This window comes from Mobula hypostoma, chromosome 13 (genome assembly GCF_963921235.1).
Source record: "Mobula hypostoma chromosome 13, sMobHyp1.1, whole genome shotgun sequence".
Taxonomy (NCBI): Eukaryota; Metazoa; Chordata; class Chondrichthyes; order Myliobatiformes; family Myliobatidae; genus Mobula; species Mobula hypostoma.
This window is the reverse complement of record NC_086109.1, coordinates 66,657,717-66,679,650: the sequence shown is the minus strand read 5'-3', so window position 1 is coordinate 66,679,650 and position 21,934 is coordinate 66,657,717. Positions and strand designations below refer to the sequence as shown.

General features: G+C 41.1%; 1 protein-coding gene across 1 annotated transcript in view; it reads right to left on the bottom strand.

Annotated features, from left to right (window-relative positions):
• LOC134355967 (hepatoma-derived growth factor-related protein 3-like) overlaps positions 1–9,627 on the bottom strand; it is a 130,257-nt gene extending 120,630 nt beyond the window's left edge. The window contains exon 1 of the mRNA XM_063066522.1: positions 9,223–9,627. Within this exon, the coding sequence (XP_062922592.1) occupies positions 9,223–9,306 (84 nt within the window). The 5' untranslated portion in view covers positions 9,307–9,627. The remainder of the gene's footprint in view (positions 1–9,222) is intronic.
• Positions 9,628–21,934: the final 12,307 nt, after the last annotated feature.

Below are 21,934 nucleotides of genomic sequence, written 5' to 3'. Positions count from 1 at the left end.
GCACAGAAAAACTAACATCTAAAACTTTATGAATTTAGGTAAATAAGGATAATGAACTACAATGTAGCTCCCCTCGACAATTTTATGTGATTAAATAAATGAAATTGATGAATAATAAATTGAAAGCAATTAATGAAATAATTACAACAGGTGAGAGGACAGACTTTCTAATACTGAATCAGGTTTGGGCACACACTGCAAAGATATATAAATAATACCAGTGAAGAAAAAATAAATTGACAATGAAAAGTGACACACAGCTGGCCTAATTTACTTTGAAGGGAACACTAGCAGGGATGACGGAAGAACAGCAATGGCTGGAGTTTCTTTGGGCAATTCAGAAGGCGCTGTATAGATACATCCCAAAGATGAATAAGTATTCTAAAGGGAGGTCGACGCAACTGTGGCTGACAATGGAAGTCAAGGACAGCAAAAAAAGGACAAGAGAGGGTATATAATATAGCAAAAATTAGTGGGAAGTAGAGGATTTGGAAGCTTTTAAGAATCAACAGAGGGTAACTAAAAAGCAATAAGAAGAGAAAAGATTAAATATAAAGATAAACTAGTAGCTTAGTGCTGAGTAGTTTCAAGACAGGAGTTTATATATTATTAGTTAATATAAAGAGGATGCCAAATGTTCTTTTTCAGACATTAAAAGAGAGGCAAAAGTGGACGTCGGCCTGCAAGAAAATGACACTGGAAAGGTAATAATGGGGGACAAAGAAATGGCGGACAAACTTATTAAGTATTTTGTGTCAGTGTTCATTGTGGAAGACACAAGCAATATGCCAGAAATTCAAGAGTGTCAGGGGGCAGATGTGAATATTGCTAAGGAGAAACTGCTTGAGAAGCTGGTAGGTAGGACCAGAAGGATTACACCCCAGGGTTCTGAAAGAGGGAGTTGAAGAGTTTCTGGAGGCATTAGTAATGATCTTCCAAGAATCATTACATTCTGGAATGGTTCTTGAGAACTGGAAAGTTGCAAGTATCACTCCTCTCTTTGAGAAGGGAGGGAGGCAGAAGAAATGAGATTATAGGCCAGTTAGCCTCACTTCAGTGGTTGGGAAAATGTTGGAATCCATTATTAAGAATGAGCTTTTGGGGTACTTGGAGGCACATGATAAAATTGGCCAAAGACAGCATGGTTTTCCTGAGGGGAAATCTTGCCTGCCTAATCTGTTGGAATTCTTTAAGGAAATAACAGGCAGGAGGGACAAATGAGAGTCAGGGATGTTGTTTTGCTTGGAGTTTTAGAAGGCCTTTGACAAGGTGCCGCACATGAGGCAGCTTTACAAACTAGGAGCCCATGGTATTATAGGGATACGAGCATAGATGGAAGATGGGCTGATTGGAAGAAGGCAAAGTGTGGAAATAAAGGGGGCCCTTTCTGGTTGACTGCCAGTGACTAGCCGTGTTCCACAGGAGTATGTCATGGAACCGCTTCTTTTCATGTTATGCGTCATCGATTTGGATGACTGAATTGTTGGCTTTGTGGCCAGGTTTGCACACAATATGAATATAGGTGAAAGGGCAGGTAGTGTTGAGGAAGCAGGGAGTCTGCAGGAGGATTTAGACAGATTATAATAATGGGCAAAAAAAGTGGAAGATGGAATATAGTGTTGGGAAATGTATGGTCACGGACTTTGGTAGAAGGACTAAATGCATAGACTATTTTCTAAGTGGGGAGAAAATTTAAAAAAAAACGTGCAAAGGGACTTGAAAGTTCTTGTGCAGGATTCCCTAAAGGTTAACTTGCAAAGGAAGGCAAATGCAATATTAACATTCATTTCAAGAGGACGAGAATGTAAGAGCAAGGACGTGATGCTGAATCTTTATAAGGCATTGGTCAGAGACTTGAAACATTGTGAGCAGCTTTGAGCCCCTTATCTAAGAAATGATGTGCTGGCATTGGAGTGGGTCCAGAGGAGGGTCACGAGAATGATTCTGGGAATTAAAGGGTTAATATGAGGTGTGTTTGATAGCTCTGGGCCTGTACTTGCTGGAGTTTAGAAGAATGAGCGGGATTTCATTGAAACCTATCAAATATTTAAAGGCCTAGATGGAGTGGATGTGGAAGAGAATGTTTCCTATAGTGGGTGAGCCTAGGACCAGACACACCCTCAGAACAGAGGGACGATCACTTAGAATAGACATGAGGAGGATTTTTTTTTAGCCAGAGGATGGCGAATCTGTGGAATTCATTGCCACAGACACCGTGGAGGCCAAGTCGCTGAGTATATGGAAAGCTGGAGGTTGGTATAGGTTCTTGATTAATCGGGGCATCAAGGGTTATGGGAAGAAGGCAGGAGAAGGGGTTTGAGAGGATAATAAATTAGCTATGGTGTAATGGTAGAACAGACTCGATGGGCCAAATGGCCTTTCTCTGCTCCTATGCCTCATGGTCTTAAAGGGTTTTCTTCCTATATATTTAAAGAAAGTAGATGAGAACAATTTAGATGCCCTAACCATTATCTTCTTACATTCTTTCAATTCAATTACTCTTCCTACTGAGTGAGTAATCCACTCTTGACTTTTTTTAAAAAAGGTGAGCATGGAAAACCAGTCCATTATATACCAATTAGTGTAACATGTATTGTTGAGAAATCACTAAAGACTATAATTAAGGATCATAAAACTTCTCAGCTAATCAAGAGCCCCATTATAAATATACAGAGTTCCATCATGTCTGACAAAACATTTTGAATTTTTTTCAAGTAGACTCATCTCAGGGGAATGCCTGCGAGTGTTATTTATTGAACTTCAAAAAAAAACCTTTCCCTTAATAAAAAGGCAGTTACAGGTAAAGCCAGTGGAATTGAGAACAGATTCCATGCTAGGTTAGGAGATCAGCAAACAGCTGAAGACAGCAGAATAGAGATAATGGCCAGGTATTGTAATTGGCAGAATACCACTTATGGTGTCCCACAGTGATATGTGTTGGCACTGCTGCTGCTACTACTCATTATATTTACTAATGCTTTAGATTAGATAGAGTGCCACATGTCCAAATGTGTACAAGTTAAACTATCAGGCAATAGTACAGAGTTTATCAGGTCTGGCCCAATTTGTAGCACCCTTGCCTTACAGTTGCATCTTCAGCAGTAGGAGAATGCTGGAAGTCAGAATTGCCATCCTTTGCATGAGATGTTAAACCAAGATTCCTCTGCCCTCTCAAGATCAAATGAAAATAAAATCATAAAGAAGAGCAGAGAGGCTATTCCCAATATTTTAGCTATTTCAATATGACAACATTATAATAAATTATTTGATTATTTTTATATGTCTATTTATCTATGCAGTGGTTGTCATATTTCCTGCATTAAACCACTAACTGTGCTACAAACGTTCATCACTAACTGCAAAGAGATTTGGGTTAATCAACATAATAAATGGAATGAACTGTGGAAAATGGGATTCAATATAAACAATTGAGGGATTAACATAGAAAGGATCAAAAACTTTCAAATGAATGAAAAGATGGAAAATAATCAAGTCCAAATTGATGGTGGCTAATAAGCAAATTAAGATGTCATGTACCAGTATAGAAAATGATTTTAGAGGCTAATAGAAATCTGGACTTTATATCTACAAAACAGACAAAGAAGGAGCTAGATTGTTTTCTACAGTTGTATAGTAGTGGTTTGATGATCTCTGAAGAAATATGAGCTGTTCCTAACACCACAGGGATGTCGTATCCATCTTGGGAGGAACTGCAGCATCAGTTAGCAGAACAGGCCACCTACCTACAGGAAAGATCTCGATAAGATTGAAAGAGCACAGAGAAAATTTATAAGAATACTGCCAAGACTTGAGGACCTGAGTTTTGGGTAAAAGCTGAATAAGTTAAGACTTTATCCCCTGAAGTGTAGGAAAATAAGGGGAGATTTGATAGAGATGTACAAAACAATGAGGGACGTAGATAGGATAAATGCTAGCAGGTCTTTTTCCACTGAGGTTTGTTGAGATTAGAACTAGAGGTCATAGGTTAATGGCAATAAGTAGAATATTTAAGAGAAACCTGAGGGGAACTTCCTCACTCAGCAGGTAGTGCGAGTGTGGAACGAACTGCCAGTGGAAATATTGGATGTAGGTTTGGTTGCAACTCTGGGGAGGTCTGGATAAGTACATAGATGGAAGGGGTATGGAGCACTTTGGTTTGGGTGTAGGTCAATTTTACAGGCAGAGTAACTGTCTGGCACAGACTAGATGGACAAAAGGGTCTGTTTCTGTGCTGTGGTGCTTAAATGATTCTATGTTTCTCCTTCTTTAGAAAGAAGGGTTATAATCTGTGGAAAAATGCTCAAGCTGGTGTTGCATCCCTGGATTTCTGAAGATTACAGGGAGCTAATGGTGCAGATGGAAAGTAAGTATTACCGCTGGCTTTGGAAACTTGAATGGCAGGACATTGAGTAAATTTGTCAGGCCATCTGGGAATAAATTTAGGAAACAATTCTCAATACAGAGGTAGAACAAAACCTGGGAGTTCCTGAAACAACAGCTGATGCTGGGTCAGTCATCATTTTTAATGCAAGGCTGGTAGATTATTGCTAACCAAAGACATTCAAGGAGAAAATACTCAAGAGTTAGGTGACAGATCAGCTAAGCTCTGAATGGCATAGTTGTTCCTATGTCAAGCATTAAATCTGAATGATACCAACCCTGTCAACATTTCTGAGAAGATGATGAGCAAACTGTGTAAACCACACGGCGTCACTTCACAACGTATTGCAGAACGGCCTGCCCTAAGCAATGAACTTATGTAACCTTACATTACCACACAACTTACTCAGCAAGGTCACCTGTACAAAATACCACACGTTACTCTCATGTGGGACAACTGGAGCAGAGAAAAGTCTTCTGTGTCATGTTTTTATGACAGCTTAGCATCATCATCACTGGAGTTTGGTTTATACATGTTGTAATGCAGGTTGGACACTTGGAGGTCATACTATTCAAATTACGTGACTTGTAGTGAAAGTCAACACACAGGGGACTGGACCCAAAATATCAGGCTGTAGATTTGGTTCAAAGAGGGCACCCTTTTGTTCACAGAACTTGAAGACAGCAAGTTGTAAGAAGTAAGACGCCAGCGCCAACCTTGCTGATTATTTAATCTACGTTTGTGCATGTTACCATTTTGCTAATTGTTGATTGCTCATGGCTTCTTGCACTATTGTCTGGTAAATTGGTGGTTGTTATTGTGCTGTCTGTTATGGTATTGTCCTTGGCATCAAACCACAGTCAATTCTGGTATGCTTCACATACTGGCAATTAGTGATTCCGATTTGGGTAACACAGTGGGTTTCATATTATATGAATGGGTATGCAACAGATTTGTACTTCAGTGGGTAACCCACTTGAGAATTTTGATAATGTTCTATTTACAGTACAGTGCATCAAGTCATTTCTCTATCTTTAATATGTTGGCAAATTGGTTGGGGAAGCTTGACACAATGATTTACTGTTCTCCCTGTTCCTCTGTGGGCTTCTACTACACTGATCACTGGATACCCTAAGGCAGTGCCCAGCATTACCAGGCGTTGTCACAAATTAGGAGACCTTCTCTCCAAGAGTACCTTCAATGTCCTTCAAGTTCTCCTTTCCCCTGTCTCTGAAAGAAGAATTGGCGCTCCAGAATTCAGGAAGGACGAGACACTGATCTTAATAAGATATGGAATTGCACATTGGGCTATAAAGATGATGCCATACAAATTAGAGGTACCTAGATCCAAAGGAGCTCCTGTTGATCTCCTGCTCCCAGTTACCTCACAAATTACACCAGGGGCAAGTAGTAATAATACAAGACTAATCGGAAGCACAAAATCGTGAATTTGTACACAAGCGCTGAAAGGGAATAAATGGATGGAATAAAGAATTAAGTAACTATATGTCAAAATGCATTATGTGCAATAACTCAAACAGGTGAAAAAAAACTATGTTGATACTGATGGTTTGGGCACTGTTGCAAAATGAAAACTGAAATGCCACTTCTACAAACAAGGTATAATGGATGTTCCTCAAGGAATAACCTTTTAGCAAGTGCATCCCACATTTCAACAATCAATACACTTTACCGCATTTTATGACATTCAATCACGAAGGGCATTATATAAATGAAAGTTTTAAAAATTTCTCTGCAGATTTGTTTACAAATTACATATTTAGTTCTCTCTGTACTGGAAAGCTGCATGTACCACTGTTCAAAAAGTAAACAGGAATTAAATACCAACTGGGCTATGGGGGCCCATCACATCCATACTGACCAGTAGGCATCCATCTGTACTAATCCCATAATCTTCTATGCCTATGCAATTCAAGTCCTCACCTCGACATTTGTTAAAGGCAACAGCGCCTTTATTTCCTACGGAGCATGAAGAAAGCTCACCTCTGTCCCAGGATACTGACAGACTTTTACCGCTGTACCATTGAGAGCATACTCACCAACTGCATCTCAGTGTGGTATGGCAATTGTCCCGTATCAGACCGCAAAGCACTCCAGCGTGTGGTGAAAACTGCCCAGCGGATTACCAGCATCCAATTGCCCACCATTGAGAACATCGACCATAAATGCTGCCTGGGCAGGGCAAAAAGCATTATCAGGGATGCATCTCACCCGAACCATGGACTTTTTGCTCTCCTTCCATCCAGTAGGCGCTAGAGGAGCCTCCATTCCCACACCAGCAGGCACAGGAAGAGCTTCTTCCCTGAGGCTGTGACCCTGCTGAACCTCTCATCACGGCGCTAAGCAGTATTGCATCCGTATTGTACTGTCTCAGTACTTTTATATTTGTGTGCTGTAGCACTTACTTTATTCGCAGTTATTTTGTAAATAACACTATTCTTTCCATTTCTGGTCAGATGCTAAATGCATTTCGTTGGCTTTGTATCTGTACTCAGCACAATGACAATAAAGTTGAATCTAATCCAATCTAATCTAAATGCTGTCAGTGATTTGGCTTTAACTTCTCTGGTGGGCAGTGCATTCAGCTCCTCACTGCATGGGTGAAAAAGGTCCCTCTCAGAATCCCTTCCATTTTATCCTAAATATGATCGGTTTACTTTTGATATGAGATAAAGTTCCCTGGAATCTACCCCATCTCCAGTATATCTCTCAATTTTAAATATTTTGACCGTAAGTCCTCTTATCCTCCTCCACTCCACAGAGCCCAGTCTCCCCTCATAACTGAAATGCTCCATCGCTGGCCCTGGTAATATGCTAGAGGATGCATAGATCTCTGCACGTATGACTGCTTCAAATGACTGACAGTCTTAGCGGACCAATTGGCCTTCTGCTGTGTTTAGATGACATCCATCATTAAGGGCCCCCATCACCCAGAACATGCCTTGCTCTCATTGCTACCATCAGGAAGGAGGTACAAGAGCCTGAAGGCACACACTCAATGAGAAGGAAACATCATCTTCTCCTCTGCCATCTGATTTCTGAATAGACATGGAACCCATGAACACTACCACAGTACTTTTTTAATTTTTAGTTTCACAATACTTATTTAACTATTTAGCATATATACTTACTGTAATTCACTGTTCTTTTTCTATTATTCTGCCGCAAAGACAACAAAGTTCACAACATATACTGGTGATAGTAAACCTGATTCTGATTCTGGAGATAATTATTGGGGATTATATGACATAAGACTCTTCAGTGCTGAAGTTTCAAAAGATGGTTTCAAGATGCCACTGATTATGTTCTTTAATGTTCTGTTGCAGTCTGAAGTCGGTATGATAGAACTGGCAGCAACACAGTGCTTTAGGTATACTGTAGTGAAACAATAAGTTCAAGATTGTCAACATTACACCAACTTGTGTAATGCTGGTGATGTCGGAAGGATTTAAAGGCCTTAAAGTTGTTCATCAGTGGGTTGTCCATAATATCTGCTGAAATCCTCGCAGTGAATGGAATAATTCTTCAACAGCTCTTTACTATCCAAGTAGATATGACAGTAAACATGCTCTCATTGTCAGGGACATATCACAACCAGCAAAGAAAGTAGGGCATACTGATTGAGTGGGAATTCATTCTATACCATCTCAAGTATAACAATAATTAGGTCATATGAAAACAAAATTGTTAATTTAAATATTAATATTCATTTAACAACTCATGAACAGGTATAAATTCAACTGGTCTCTCCCTGCATTCAAAATGGTCAGCAATTAAATACTGGCTGAAATGCATGCTGGCAATAAAATTTGGCAATGTCCTAATTTAGAATTAATTGTAACATGCACATATTTGTGTGAAAATGTTACACAGCTGTGTGTAAAAAAAAACAACTTGCTCACAGTTTCTGTGGCGCATAGTTAGACTTGGCACGGAGTGTGAGAGGTACAATGTTCTGGCACCCATCTCATGATCGATGCTTTTGGAAGCCTCCTCCCACATCGGGTAGATCTGCCCTCAGCAAACGCGCTCTTCTAGCTTGATGTTCAATATTCATTCAAAGGCAACACGTTTCACAGCCACCTTGTCAACAGCACCTGACTTACATGAGTCAGAGTAACGTGATATTGATTTAAGAATGATGAACACCATTCCCTGCTTCTTGTTTACCACTTGTCAGAAAGCAAGAAAATTACTAACAATGCACTTCCACGCAACCAAACCACAGCTGTAAAGTGTAATCACCATCTTTCTCCCCCCCTCCCCCCCAGGATCAATGAAAATACTTGCCAACCACAAAAAAAAGGCTGCCAAGACAGATTCCCTAACTGGGAACAGTAACTACCAACAGACCCTTAACTGGAGGTTTCCTGGATCGGTTTATTTACGGCCTCGGTGCTCTTAGTCGACCCATGTGGGATTCAGACACATACATCGATGGTTGTATTCTGTGGTCCTTTTGCCCACCCACTCCACCCCGTAAGATCCCCCATTCTACGATGCAGGAATCTATATTAAAATAAAACAGTTTAACGGCGGTAAAACCTTTCAATCGGCCTTCTTGTGGCGGGCAATTATTTCCTATAGGTGCCGGGAGATTATATAATCATTTGAAAGCGGCCCTTCTATGTTCCACATCTCAGGTACTCGCCTGTTTTTTTTTTGTTTTGTTTCATGGCATTAACACACACCAAAAAAAACCATGTCAAGCGGCGGCCGAGGAGCGGGCAGCTTGCGCCGCCTTTTCCCCGGCCGAGCCGAGGTGCCCGGCGGCATCAGCTCCGCCGCCCCGCGCCGTCCTCCGTACCGGCTCCACTCACCCTCGCTGGCCAGTGCGGGTAGCCTTTCATCTTGGCGAACACCAGATCGCCAGCCTTGTAGTCTCTCGGCCTCGGTCGAGCCATCGCTGCCCGTCTGTCTGTCTGCCTCTGCCCCCTCCCCAGCCCCCAAGCACCTTCGACTGGGAAACCAGGCTTCAAACGAACCGAGATCCACCTCCAAGCCGGCGGGATGAGGAGGATTGGGGAGGGGGGAGAAGGGCAGTGAGAGGGAGGGGGCAGGAAGGAGGGCCCCGAGCTGAACACCTCCCTTCCACCTTATTTGTGTTTTTATAAATTATCGCACAAGTTCTTCCCCCACTTCTTGATTTCCGCCCCGAAAGCAAAGCGAAACAAACCCTCCTCCCCCCACCCCCCGGAATGCGGAAAGCTCCCGCGGTCTCGGTGCCCTTGGCGGCGAACTGTTCCAGTCGGCGCTCGCACACTTTAACCCAATGCTCAGGCGGTCGGCAATCGCTATACCTCCCTCTCGCTTCAAACGCACCCTTTAATTTCACGCTTTTATGTATTATGCATCAAATGCAATTCACTCAGAGAATAAGTATCCGAGGCAAATGGTTACTTTTATTTGTAAACATATTTATTTGGTTACAATGTTGTCATTTCTTCCCCACCCCCAGGAAGTTTACTCACTGTCCTAAAAATAATGGTGACTGTTCAACTGTTAAGAGATGGGGGGGAGGGTTTATTCCCCCCACCCCGTACGTAGAAATCTTCGTGGATCGCATTCTTAATGAACAGGGAGGAAGCAAGAAAGGGGGACATTTATGTTCGCAGGAAAACATTGTTCGTGTTTGACGATCCAAGCGATGTTTACACAAGCATTGCAATTAATAAAAAGGGCAGCACAGGCAAAGCTTGTAGTTGAAACCTCAAGGATTAGGATAGTCCATTTAATCCTGTTCTTCCAGGGGTGCAATCGAACAGAGTACATATCTCACAAATACGGCAAACCAACTTCTTTAACTCCTTTTGTTTAACACATTTTGTTTACTTATTCAAATGATTGGCTAGTCATTTGAATAAGTAAAAAAAGAATGATGTAAAGTGGGACATTAATTATCAGCCAATTCAAATCAAAAATATAAAACATAGTAAAATCAATTTTGATGAAAGGTCATTTTCCAGGAACGTCAACTTCATGATTTTTTCTGTCTCAGAGGCTGCCTGGCTTGGATGTTTACAGCAGCTTGTACTTTTTTCATGTTCCCACCAGTTGGAATGTCTTTTGCTTTCAATTTTTGCATAATTCATGGACAATATCTTGTTACAATTCATTTGATTATATTTTGAATCTTTGTTGTAACTTGGCAAGTTAATCTATAGACCTGAGGAGGAGAGAAACACCATAATGTAATGTTGTCACACAGGAAAAGCAGAAAGCTGCTGTAATAGGAAAATGATCTGTTTATGTATTGCTGCTCCATTTTAATAATCATTGTTTTTTTCATTGTAATCATGTCAGATATTAAGCTAATTTATAATTTATGATATTACTATTCATTATTTTAATTAGTGAACAAAGTTTGGGCCCTTCCTTATTACACACAGATATAACTTCAGTTTGTGTTTAAGTTTTTGATCAGCAAGACAAAATTATATTTATTCATGTAAACCAAAACTTTAATTTAAAACAATAGAGATATAGACAGATACAGTACTTTATTGATCCCAAGGGAAATTGCTGTGTCACAGTAGCATTACAAGTGCACAGATATACAAATATTAGAAAAGAAGTACAAAAGAATAAAAAATAAGTTACCTCAAACAGTCTAACAGGAGGGGTTCATCAATTCCCTGGCTATAGGTTGACTCATTACAGAGCATAATGGCCTCATATAGCACTCTTTGGAGTAGCGCAGTTGTCTTAGTCTATCACTAAAAATGCTCCTCTGCTCAGCCAAGGTGGCATGCAGAGGGTGAGAAACATTGTCTTGCATTGCCAGGATTTTCCGTAGAAAATGAATGTAGAACATGGAAAAAAAAAGTACACTGATAACATCTCAAGAAATGTAGATCTGGCATAATCTTTTCAATCACCTGAATACTGAATAGTTTGTAATTATGCCAAAAATATAAACTAGATTCACCCTTCCAAGAATATCAAAGAATAAGGAGAAACCGCAGTAGTCCTCTGATCTTGTCCTGCCATAAACATGAAAATTGAAACAAGCCTTTAATGTTCTTTGGCTCTTACCACTTTTCACCTGTCTATCACCTCCACTTGGGTCCCATCCTTCTTCCCTTTCTCCCACGGTCCCCTCTCCCCTCCAATCAGTTTCCTTCCTCTGCAGCCCTTTACCTTTCCTACCCACCTGTCGTGAGTTATCACCTGCTAGCTATCTTCCGTCCCCTCCCCCACCTTTTTATTCAGGCATCTTCCCCCTCCTTTCGAGTCCTGAACAATGGTCTTGGCCCGAAACATCTACATAAATGCTGCCTAACCTGCTGAGTTTCTCCAGCATTTTGTGTGTGTTGCTTTGGATTTCCAGCATCTGCAGATGCTCTTGTGTTTGCTACTTTCCTTACTCTACTTTCTCCTCAAGAAACAAAAGAGTGAAGCCATTGTGATTGTTTCCCTTTGTTTCTGCTAGTATGATCTATACAGTTTAGCCCAAATTGTGATAAAATGGGAATCCTAAATGTAAGTGAGTTACAGACTATTAAACAGGTTTAGGATTCAGTTTGCCTAGCTCAAACCCTGCCTACAGAATTGGCCACACCCCCAGATTGAAACTGTGAGAATCTGCCAATGTCATTGGTTTGGAAGGATTCCTGACGATGTACTGATTTTCTTAGTTGTCTAGTTCCCAGTAAGCACTTTGTAAAGTACATCTTTTGTATCAAAATATATCTCAACTCTCAACTACATGGCAATCAAAATATTAATGTTCAGTACTTAAAAATGTTTCCAGTCATATTAAATTAGGTTACTTAAAGGTAGTGCACTTGACAGCCTTATTTAAAAATACATATATTAACAATAAACCAATTTCAAATGCATAATTAAACTATGCCAGGTTAACACAATTAAGCTGTAAAAGAATACTTAAATGAATAATGAAATTTGATCAGAGAATTCTGTTATTGCTGTTCATTTTTACAAAGCTCTTACTTCACGCAGTCCAAAATTAGAATTAAAATCAGGTTTATTATCACTGATGTATGTTGTAAACTTTGTTGTTTTGTGGCAGCAGTATAATGCATTGCATTAAAAAATTACTTTAAGTTTCAAAATACTGCGAACAACAAATAACGTGATAGTCTTCATGAGTTAGTGAGACACATACATATGATGTGGTGACATGTTGATGTATGCCATTCACATGCCTTTATATACAACCCGTAATGAATTATGTAAACAAAAAAGAATGCTTAATCAACAATACATTTACAGTATGACTCAAGTATTACAACGATGTTGCTGGGTCTGGAGGACCTGATTTATAAGGAAAGATTCAATAGGTTAGGACTTAATTCCTTTGAACATTAAAGGTTGAGATGAGGTTTGATAGAGGTGTACAAAATTATGAGGGGTATAGATAGATCAGGGTATTGGCAGAATCTCAGTTGGAGATGAGAGGGTATACAGAAAGGAGCGAGATATACCAGCTAGTTGAGTGGTATCACAACAACAATCTTTTTCTCAGTTTCAGTAAGACCAGGGAGCTGATTGAGGACTTCAGAAAGGGTAGGATGAGGGATCACAAACCAATCCTCATAGGGGTGTTAGAAGTGGAGTCAGTGAGCAATTTCAAGTTGTTGGGTATCATTATCTCTAAGGATCGAACTTGATCTCAACATATCATCATAGCTGTAAAGAAGCCAAGACAATGGCTATATTTATAAATGGATAAATCCCCAGGGCCAGATGGTTTGCATCCCAGAGTGCTTAAGGAAGTAGCCCAAGAAATAGTGGATGCATTAGTGATAATTTTTCAAAACTCTTTAGATTCTGGACTAGTTCCTGAGGATTGGAGGGTGGCTAATGTAACCACACTTTTTAAAAAAGGAGGGAGAGAGAAACCGGGGAATTATAGACCGGTTAGCCTAACATTGGTGGTGGGGAAAATGCTAGAGTCAGTTATCAAAGATGTGATAATAGCACATTTGGAAAGCGGTGAAATCATCGGACAAAGTCAGCATGGATTTTTGAAAGGAAAATCAGGTCTGACGAATCTCATAGAATTTTTTGAGGATGTAACTAGTAGAGTGGATAGGGGAGAACCAGTGGGTGTGGTATATTTGGATTTTCAAAAGGCTGTTGACAAGGTCCCACACAGGAGATTAGCGTGCAAACTTAAAGCACACGGTATTGGGGGTAAGGTATTGATGTGGATAGAGAATTGGTTGGCATACAGGAAGCAAAGAGTGGGAATAAATGGGACCTTTTCAGAATGGCAGGCAGTGACTAGTGGGGTACCGCAAGGCTTAGTGCTGGGACCCCAGTTGTTTACAATATATATTAATGACTTAAATGAGGGAATTAAATGCAGCATCTCCAAGTTTGTGGATGACACGAAGCTGGGCGGCAGTGTTAGCTGTGAGGAGGATGCTAAGAGGATGCAGGGTGACTTGAATAGGTTAGGTGAGTGGGCAAATTCATAGCAGATGCAACTTAATGTGGATAAATGTGAGGTTATCCACTTTGGTGGCAAAAACAGGAAAACAGATTATTATCTGAATGGTGGCCGATTAGGAAAAGGGGAGGTGCAACGAGATCTGGGTGTCATTATACACCAGTCATTGAAAGTGGGCATGCAGGTACAGCAGGCGGTGAAAAAGGCGAATGGTATGCTGGCATTTATAGCGAGAGGATTTGAGTACAGGAGCAGGGAGGTACTACTGCAGTTGTACAAGGCCTTGGTGAGACCACACCTGGAGTATTGTGTGCAGTTTTGGTCCCCTAATCTGAGGAAAAACATCCTTGCCATAGAGGGAGTACAAAGAAGGTTCACCAGATTGATTCCTGGGATGGCAGGACTTTCATATGATGAAAGACTGGATCGACTAGGCTTATACTCGTTGGAATTTAGAAGATTGAGGGGGGATCTTATTGAAACGTATAAAATCCTAAAGAGATTGGACAGGCTAGATGCAGGAAGATTGTTCCCGATGTTGGGGAAGTCCAGAACGAGGGGTCACAGTTTGAGGATAAAGGGGAAGTCTTTTAGGACCGAGATTAGGAAAAACTTCTTCACACAGAGAGTGGTGAATCTGTGAGATTCTCTGTCACAGGAAACAGTTGAGGCCAGTTAATTGGCTATATTTAAGAGGGAGTTAGATATGGCCCTTGTGGCTAAAGGGATCAGGGGGTATGGAGGGAAGGCTGGTACAGGGTTCTGAGTTGGATGATCAGCCATGATCATACTGAATGGCGGTGCAGGCTCAAAGGGCCGAATGGCCTACTCCTGCACCTATTTTCTATGTTTCTATGTTTCTATTTCATTAGGAGTTTGAGGAGATTTGGTTTGTCACCTAAGGCACTCAAAAACATCTACAGATGTACCTGTCAGAATACAGGCTGCATCACTGTCTAGTCTGGGGGTGGAGGCACTGCACAGGATATAAAGAAGCTACAGAAAGTTGTAAAACTTGTCAGCTCCATCTTGCTACTAGCCTCAAGACATCTTCAAGGACCAGTGTCTCAGAGAGGCAGCATCCGTCATTAAGACATGCCCTCTTCTCATTGTTACCATCAGAAAAGTGGTACAGAAGCCTGAAGGCACACATTCAGCGATTCAGGAACAGCTTCTTCCCCTTTGCCATCTGATTCCTAAATGGACATGAACCCATGAACACCACCTCACTTTTATTATTTCTGTTTTGGCACTATTTTTAATTTAACTATTTAATACATACATACATACATATATATGTGTGTGTGTGTGTGTGTGTGTGTGTTGGCGTGTGGCCAAGTGGTTAAGTCATTCATCTAGTGATTTGAAGGTTGCTAGATCGAGCCTTGGCTGAGGTAGCGTGTGTGTCCTTGAGCAAGGCACTTAAGCACACATTGCTTTGTGACGACACCGGTGCCAAGCTGTATGGGTCCTAATGCCCTTCCCTTGGACAACATTGGTGTCATGGAGAGGGAAGACTTGCAGCTTGGGCAACTGCTGGTCTTCCATACAACCTTTCCCAGGCCTGCACCCTGGAAACCTTCCAAGGCACAAATCCATGGTCTCATGAGACTAACGGATGCCTATATATATACATACACACACAAATATACACTTACTGTATTGATTTACTTATTTATTATTATTTTTCCTATATTATCATTTATTGCATTGCGCTGCTACTAATTTAACAAATTTCACAACATATGCCAGTGATATTAAAGCTGATTCTGATTCTGATAGGGTGAATGCAAGCAGTATTTTTCCACTGCGGTTGGGTGGGACTAAATGGGCTGAAGGGCCTTTCTCTGTGTTGTAATTTTCTATGACTCCATGACTCTAAGTATTAAATGCACAACAAATCCCAGTAGGACCCATTAAAAAATGCCGTCAAACACCCAATTCAAGAAAAAAGAACAAATTATGCAAACAATAAAAAGTTAACATAACATTCAGAACAAAAGTTTATGAAAGTGAATTCACAGCCACAGAGCTAGTTCATTGCTGCAGCCCGTCCAGGAGCCCGTTAGTTGCAGGCCACAGCCTCAGTTCAGTACAGAGACGAGTAAACCTCCCGGAGCGATGAGCTGAACACTGGCCCACCCTTCACCTAAGGCTCTGACACCCTGACCTTTCTCAAACTGCTCCTGCACTTAAACTGGCCAAACACTGGCTCATTCCTTGCTCTTGGGGCTGGGCCAAGCAGCTTCGATTCAGCCCCAAGTCTTCTCCAGCAATGGCCAAACATCAGCTTGTTCCTCATTCTTAGGCATGGACCACACCGCCCCGATTTGTCCTGTACCTGCTGCGCTGCCACAACCATACTGCACCTTCAAGACTCCAGGTGCCAGGTTGTGCCGACATTTCAAAAGCACAACTGCAACAGGGAAGTTACAGGCTTTAAAAACGTAAACTCGAGGAATTCTGCAGATGCTGAAAATTCAAGCAACACACATCAAAGTTGCTGGTGAATGCAGCAGCCCAGGCAGCATCTCTAGAAAGAGGTACAGTCGACGTTTCGGGCCGAGACTCTTCGTCAGGACTAACTTTTCCTTAGTCCTGATGAAGGGTCTCGGCCCAAAACGTGGACTGTACCTCTTCCTAGAGATGCTGCCTGGCCTGCTGCGTTCACCAGCAACTTTGATGAAGTTACAGGCTATTGGTTTCTGTGATCATTATCCACTCTTTTGGGTTAAATACTTGGGTGATTGGCAGATGGAACAAGGTGGGAGAGGAGGGAGAAAGTGGGGAACAGATGGCTGGGTTGGGGGAGGTGGTAGCATAGTTGAGAGACCTGCTTGGATCAGAAGGAGAGAGTAATGAACAGATGGTGCAGTTTACCCAATACTGGAAAACTCAATGTTTACACTACCAACTTGGAGACTGTCCAGATAGTATATAAGATACCATTCTCTAGTTTGCATTTGTCCTTGCCTTGGCAGCAGAGAAGGCCAAAGGCAGACATATCAATATGGGAACGGGAAGGGCAGTTGAAATGGAATGCAACCAGGAGGTCACGATGGCCATTGTGAGCGGGATGCAGGTACTCACCAAAATAGTCACCCAGTCTATGCTTGATCTTGCCAATGTAGGGGAGGCCTCATCAGGAATACCTCATGCAATAGCCGAGGTTGGATGAAGTGTATCTGCCTCACCTGGAAGAGTTATTTAGGTCCCTGGGTGGCGGTGAAGGATGAGGTATAGGGACATATGTTGCCTCTCACAGTTTGCATGGGAAACTACCAGAAGTGAGGCTGGGGGTGGGGGCAGATGGGGAGGAATGGATAAACCAGGGATTCACAGAGAGAGTGGTCTCTGCAAAGCACAGGAAGAAGTAGGGAGAGGAAGGTGTGACTGGTAGTGGGATCACTTAGCAGTTGATGGAATGATATGTCGTGTGTGATGGCTGATAGAATGAAAGGTGAGGATCAAAGGAACTCTACCTATGCTCTGTCCGTGAGGAAGCAGGGAAAGAATAGAAGTGCAGGTAATGAAGGAATTGAGGTTGAGGGCTCCATCAACCACAGTACAGGGAAGCCATGTTTACTGAAGAAATAGAACTTTTCAGATGTCCTGCATCATTTTCACAAGGACATCCCTGAAGATTAGGATTGAAGGTGGTTGTTGGAGCTATGAGGCAGCAGCCATGCCATTGAACCACTCTTGTTTTAAGAAAACTTTTCCTTGGATCAAATCCCTTCGTGCCCTTGTATCACCTACTTCCCGCAGTCCTCTGAAATACCTGTATTCCACCAAATCCGGTTTCTTCTGTATTTGCAAATTAACTTCATCCACCATACACAGCTGTGCTTTCAGTTATTCAAAGCCCAAGCTCTGGAATTCCTTTCCCAAATATATTTGCCTCACTGACAGGTTTCTTCTCAAAGAAGCTTCTTAAACCACAATACCTTTGACCAAGCTTTTGGGTTATCTGTCCTAATACTTCCCTGTGCAGATCAGATTTTAATTTTTAAAAACTACTCTGGCAATATGCCTTGGATTGTTCATACCAAATATTGTGAAAGTTAGCAAAGACTTTCAAAATGTACTAGTCCTTTTGATTTTGAGTCGTGTGTTCTTTATTAAGCTTCTGTAATCTAATGTAAGTGAGGAGAAAAATTATCTTCAATGAGACAGTGAAGCTCTATGACCAAAACCTTGATGTTGTTGGGAAAGCAAATTGGTGTTAATGTGTGCCATGGGGACAAATAGGGATAGGAGGTACTAGAGCACATTATAGAAACCTTTGGTTCAGCTGCTGTTGAATTATGTGACAGAATTGGCCTCTTCATGCAGTAGGGAGATAGGAGAGAATATTGAAGCTTCAAGAGATATTATTGGGGTCTTTTATAGAAGAATGAAATTGATTTTGTACAGTTGGCTCGTTCATATAGTTCCAAAGAGGAACTGCAAAGGCATGGAATTAAACAGTGGGAAATTACTGCTCCTTAGAGCAAGTCACCAAACTGAGCAGTGAGAGTCAAAATATTGTAAATAATAACAAAGCACCGGTACAGGTGTCTGTGTTTTCAAACTATTTCTGTTTATGGAAGGCAGTTTGTTAATGTTTCCTGGTATCAGACACTGTTGCCTTTACTTGATCGTTCAGGGTGCGTGGAAAGACTTGTATGCTGTTCTTCAGCAAATTTTGATGACATTTCCTATGATTCTCCTATCCTAGTATTTTACCTGGCTTTGGGAAGTGGATATGAAATATGGTGTTGTGAAAAGACGTATTGGACATGTATGCTGAGTGGGAGAATAGCTTGAGAAGCTCGGTTAAAAGTTCTATCCAATTCTTTCTTAGATGTCCTCATCCAAACTCGCCCCTCATCCATAAACATACTTCCTTCAGAATCGTTGGTTGTAATATAGCTTTTAGTTGTTCTTTCTTCTGCTCAGTGATACCTTCCTTTACAGGAAAAAAAAAGTAATTCTAGTCCTGACTGAAAAAAGGAAGTGATGAATGAAGATCAGGAAAAGGTTCTTTAAAATAAAATAGGAAGTCCTCAGAACGCTATGAAATTATCTATCCGAAAAAAAAACATGAAGGAACTCTTATCAACACTTCATTTGATTATGTTTTTGAACAGAAGATCCCAACAGCTTTTTCCAAATAAATGGCATTCAAGTGTAAAAGATAAAATCTTGAGTAAAATTACAACACTAATAATCTCTCTCAGGTCAGGCTTTCCATTCTACAACTGAAGACCATGAGACACAGGAGCTGAATTAGACCATGTAGCCCATCAAGTCTGCTCTGCCATTCTATCATGGCTGATTTATTATCCCTCTCAAACCCATTTTCCTGCCTTTTCCCCGTAAACTTTGACATCCTTACTAATCAAGAATCTATCAACCTCCACTTTAAACAGAGCCAATGTCATGGCTTCCATAGCCATCCCTGTCAATGAATTACACAGATTCACTACCATTGACAAAATAAATTCCTTCTGATCTCTTTTCTAAAGGGACACCCTTCTATTCTGAGGCTGTGTCATTTGATCTTAGACTTTCCCACTATAGGAAGCATTCTCCCCACGTTCACTCTCCTAGGCTTTTCAATATTCCACAGGTTTTAATCAGATTCCCTCCCCCCAAAAAGATGTATAACAAATAATGATAGGAAAACAAAAAAAAACTCCAGATGCTGAAGAGCTGAAATAAAGAAATCAGAAATTAGTGGAAATATTAAGCATGACATCCAACGCCAGCTGAGGAAAACAGACAATTTTTCCGGGCTATACAATTACATCACAATTCAGAGATGGTACTAGGCCACAGCAAGGTGTTCATGCAGATTATCAGTTCTGAAAACAAGAGAAAGGATGCACTGTGTGGGTAAAAATTCCTAGCCATATAAGTTGCCATGGAGATGAAGGCAGTAGAGGAAGAACTCCACACAAGGCCCGATCTCTTTGGCTACTGCTGGTAGTTTTGAACAGAACCAACAACATTTGGCAGTTGAAACAGCAGAAAGTACAAGACATCTATGAATATGCTATTAAACACAACAAAAAAAGTCCTGGCCATACTGACAGATTTGGAAGGTGGACCCAGTCTCAATGGAACGTTCATACAGTATCTCTATTATGTTAATGTATTCCCTACTGACTGATATGTAAGTGAACAATGCTGATCTGAAGTTACATACAGTATGGCATTGCACACAGCAGCCAATCTTTCTTAACTTAGAAAGCTGTATGTATTCTTAAATGGCTGAAAGAACCTCAATGGCAGGCATTTAAATAGATCACAGTTTATGGGTTTATTATTTCTGGCTGCTTATTGACTAGCAATCATATTTGGAATATCACCAGAGTTGCGAGAAGTTTTAGTAATTAATAGCATAAGGAGCGGACTTACTTTGATAGTCCTGAGGGATTTTGTCTATTTTTCTAAAATATGGTTGTAGGGGTCCCGGTAGATGAAGACAGAAAGCATGTACATAAGGAGGATATAATAGAGTGGTGCAACAGGATGAATGGAAGACACTCCAGCCACATCTCCACAAAAGATCTTTAAGGAACATTTATTCCACCGCAACCTCGGTGTAGATCAACGAATGAATTGCCTTTGCTTCATCATGGGCATTTTTGCCGTGCTGTCTCATCTGCTGTACTTCCAAATGCCAGCCATAAAGCAGCGTAGCACCACACTGTCCAGAGTCAGAAAGGTTACACTGTAGATGATTTATATTTATATGGAGTTATAGGCTTACTTTGGAAGTACTGGTGTTATCTCCTGATTTGCTATGCATTGTTGTTATCAGTCAGCTCATTGAACCACTCCAAATTAAGTGCCTATAACACATTCAAAAATGTTGGAGAGAAAAGAAGCAAGAAGAGTGAGCAAGAAGTTTCATCTGCATATTGATCTCCTGATGGTAGAGGGTGGAGACGTTTGCATTGGCATTGGCATTGCCTTGCACGTGCTTCATCCAAGTCCTGCAGTCTCGCTCAAAAGAAAGTGCTTCTTCTCCTTCAGTGTTCAGTTAGCACGTGATCACAGTGTATCATGTACATCTGTGTCTGGTGTGAGACCGGTAGTCAATGTTCCTTGGTTCTCCATCAGTCACCTGCTCCCTGTTAGAGGCCATCTAATTAGTGACAGTGGTGACTTTCTCCTCATTCCATTCAGCAATGGTGGACATGTACCCAATAAGTGTACAGTAAGTGTCATGCTGTTGCAAGGAGCAAATGAATCACATACATAAACAAATTCTAGGACCAATTAGGAAGAAACTTGCAACACAGTGCTGATTGGATATCCAGTTTCAGAAAAGGGGGTTGTCTTTTTAAGGTGGACATAAAGAGCAATGTCTTCTCCTAGAAAGTTTTGAAGCTTTGATATCCTCTGCCCAAGATAATTGTGTGGGGAAAGTCAGTGAATATATTCAGGCAGACAATGACCGACATTTTAACTGCAAGGGAATCAAGGAGAATAAGAAAGAGAAGGAGAAAGGTTTTGGAGGCAAGGTTGGATGAGGCATGATCTTATTGAATGCTTCTGCTCCTGTTTCTTTGTTCCTTATATTCCAAAAACACAAAGCCCAGGTTTATTTGTCATTCAACCATACACAGGAATACAGCCAAATGAAAGATCGTTCTGCTGGGACTAAGGTGCAAAACACAGTACCGAAGGTTGCTCACAGCACATAGCACATATAATTATGATAGCAGAAAAACATACAATTACAAAAAATATATAGTTAAGTCCCTGAGTATCACGGCCTGTAGATTGACGGTGCATAGATGTTGTCCTGGAGCCATGTTTCTGCAAGAACAAGCAGCAACAATTCCTCATCTCGTGCAAGTGCAGCTGCAGCAATCTGTGTACTGTAAATTCAAACTGCTAAAATCTCTTTTTCTTTTTCTCACAATGCTCAGAGAGATATAACCTCTTTCCTTGGCATTTCAGTTGCATTTGCAGGCTGAGATACTTTAGTTTTATTAATAATCTCTTTTATTTCACTCACTTCTACATACCTGACCTGTTGTCCTCTTTCCCTTCCTTTGTTGTACTCTCCTTGGGAGGATCTTCTTCCTCTTGCTCACCAGGTACGCAAGACATTA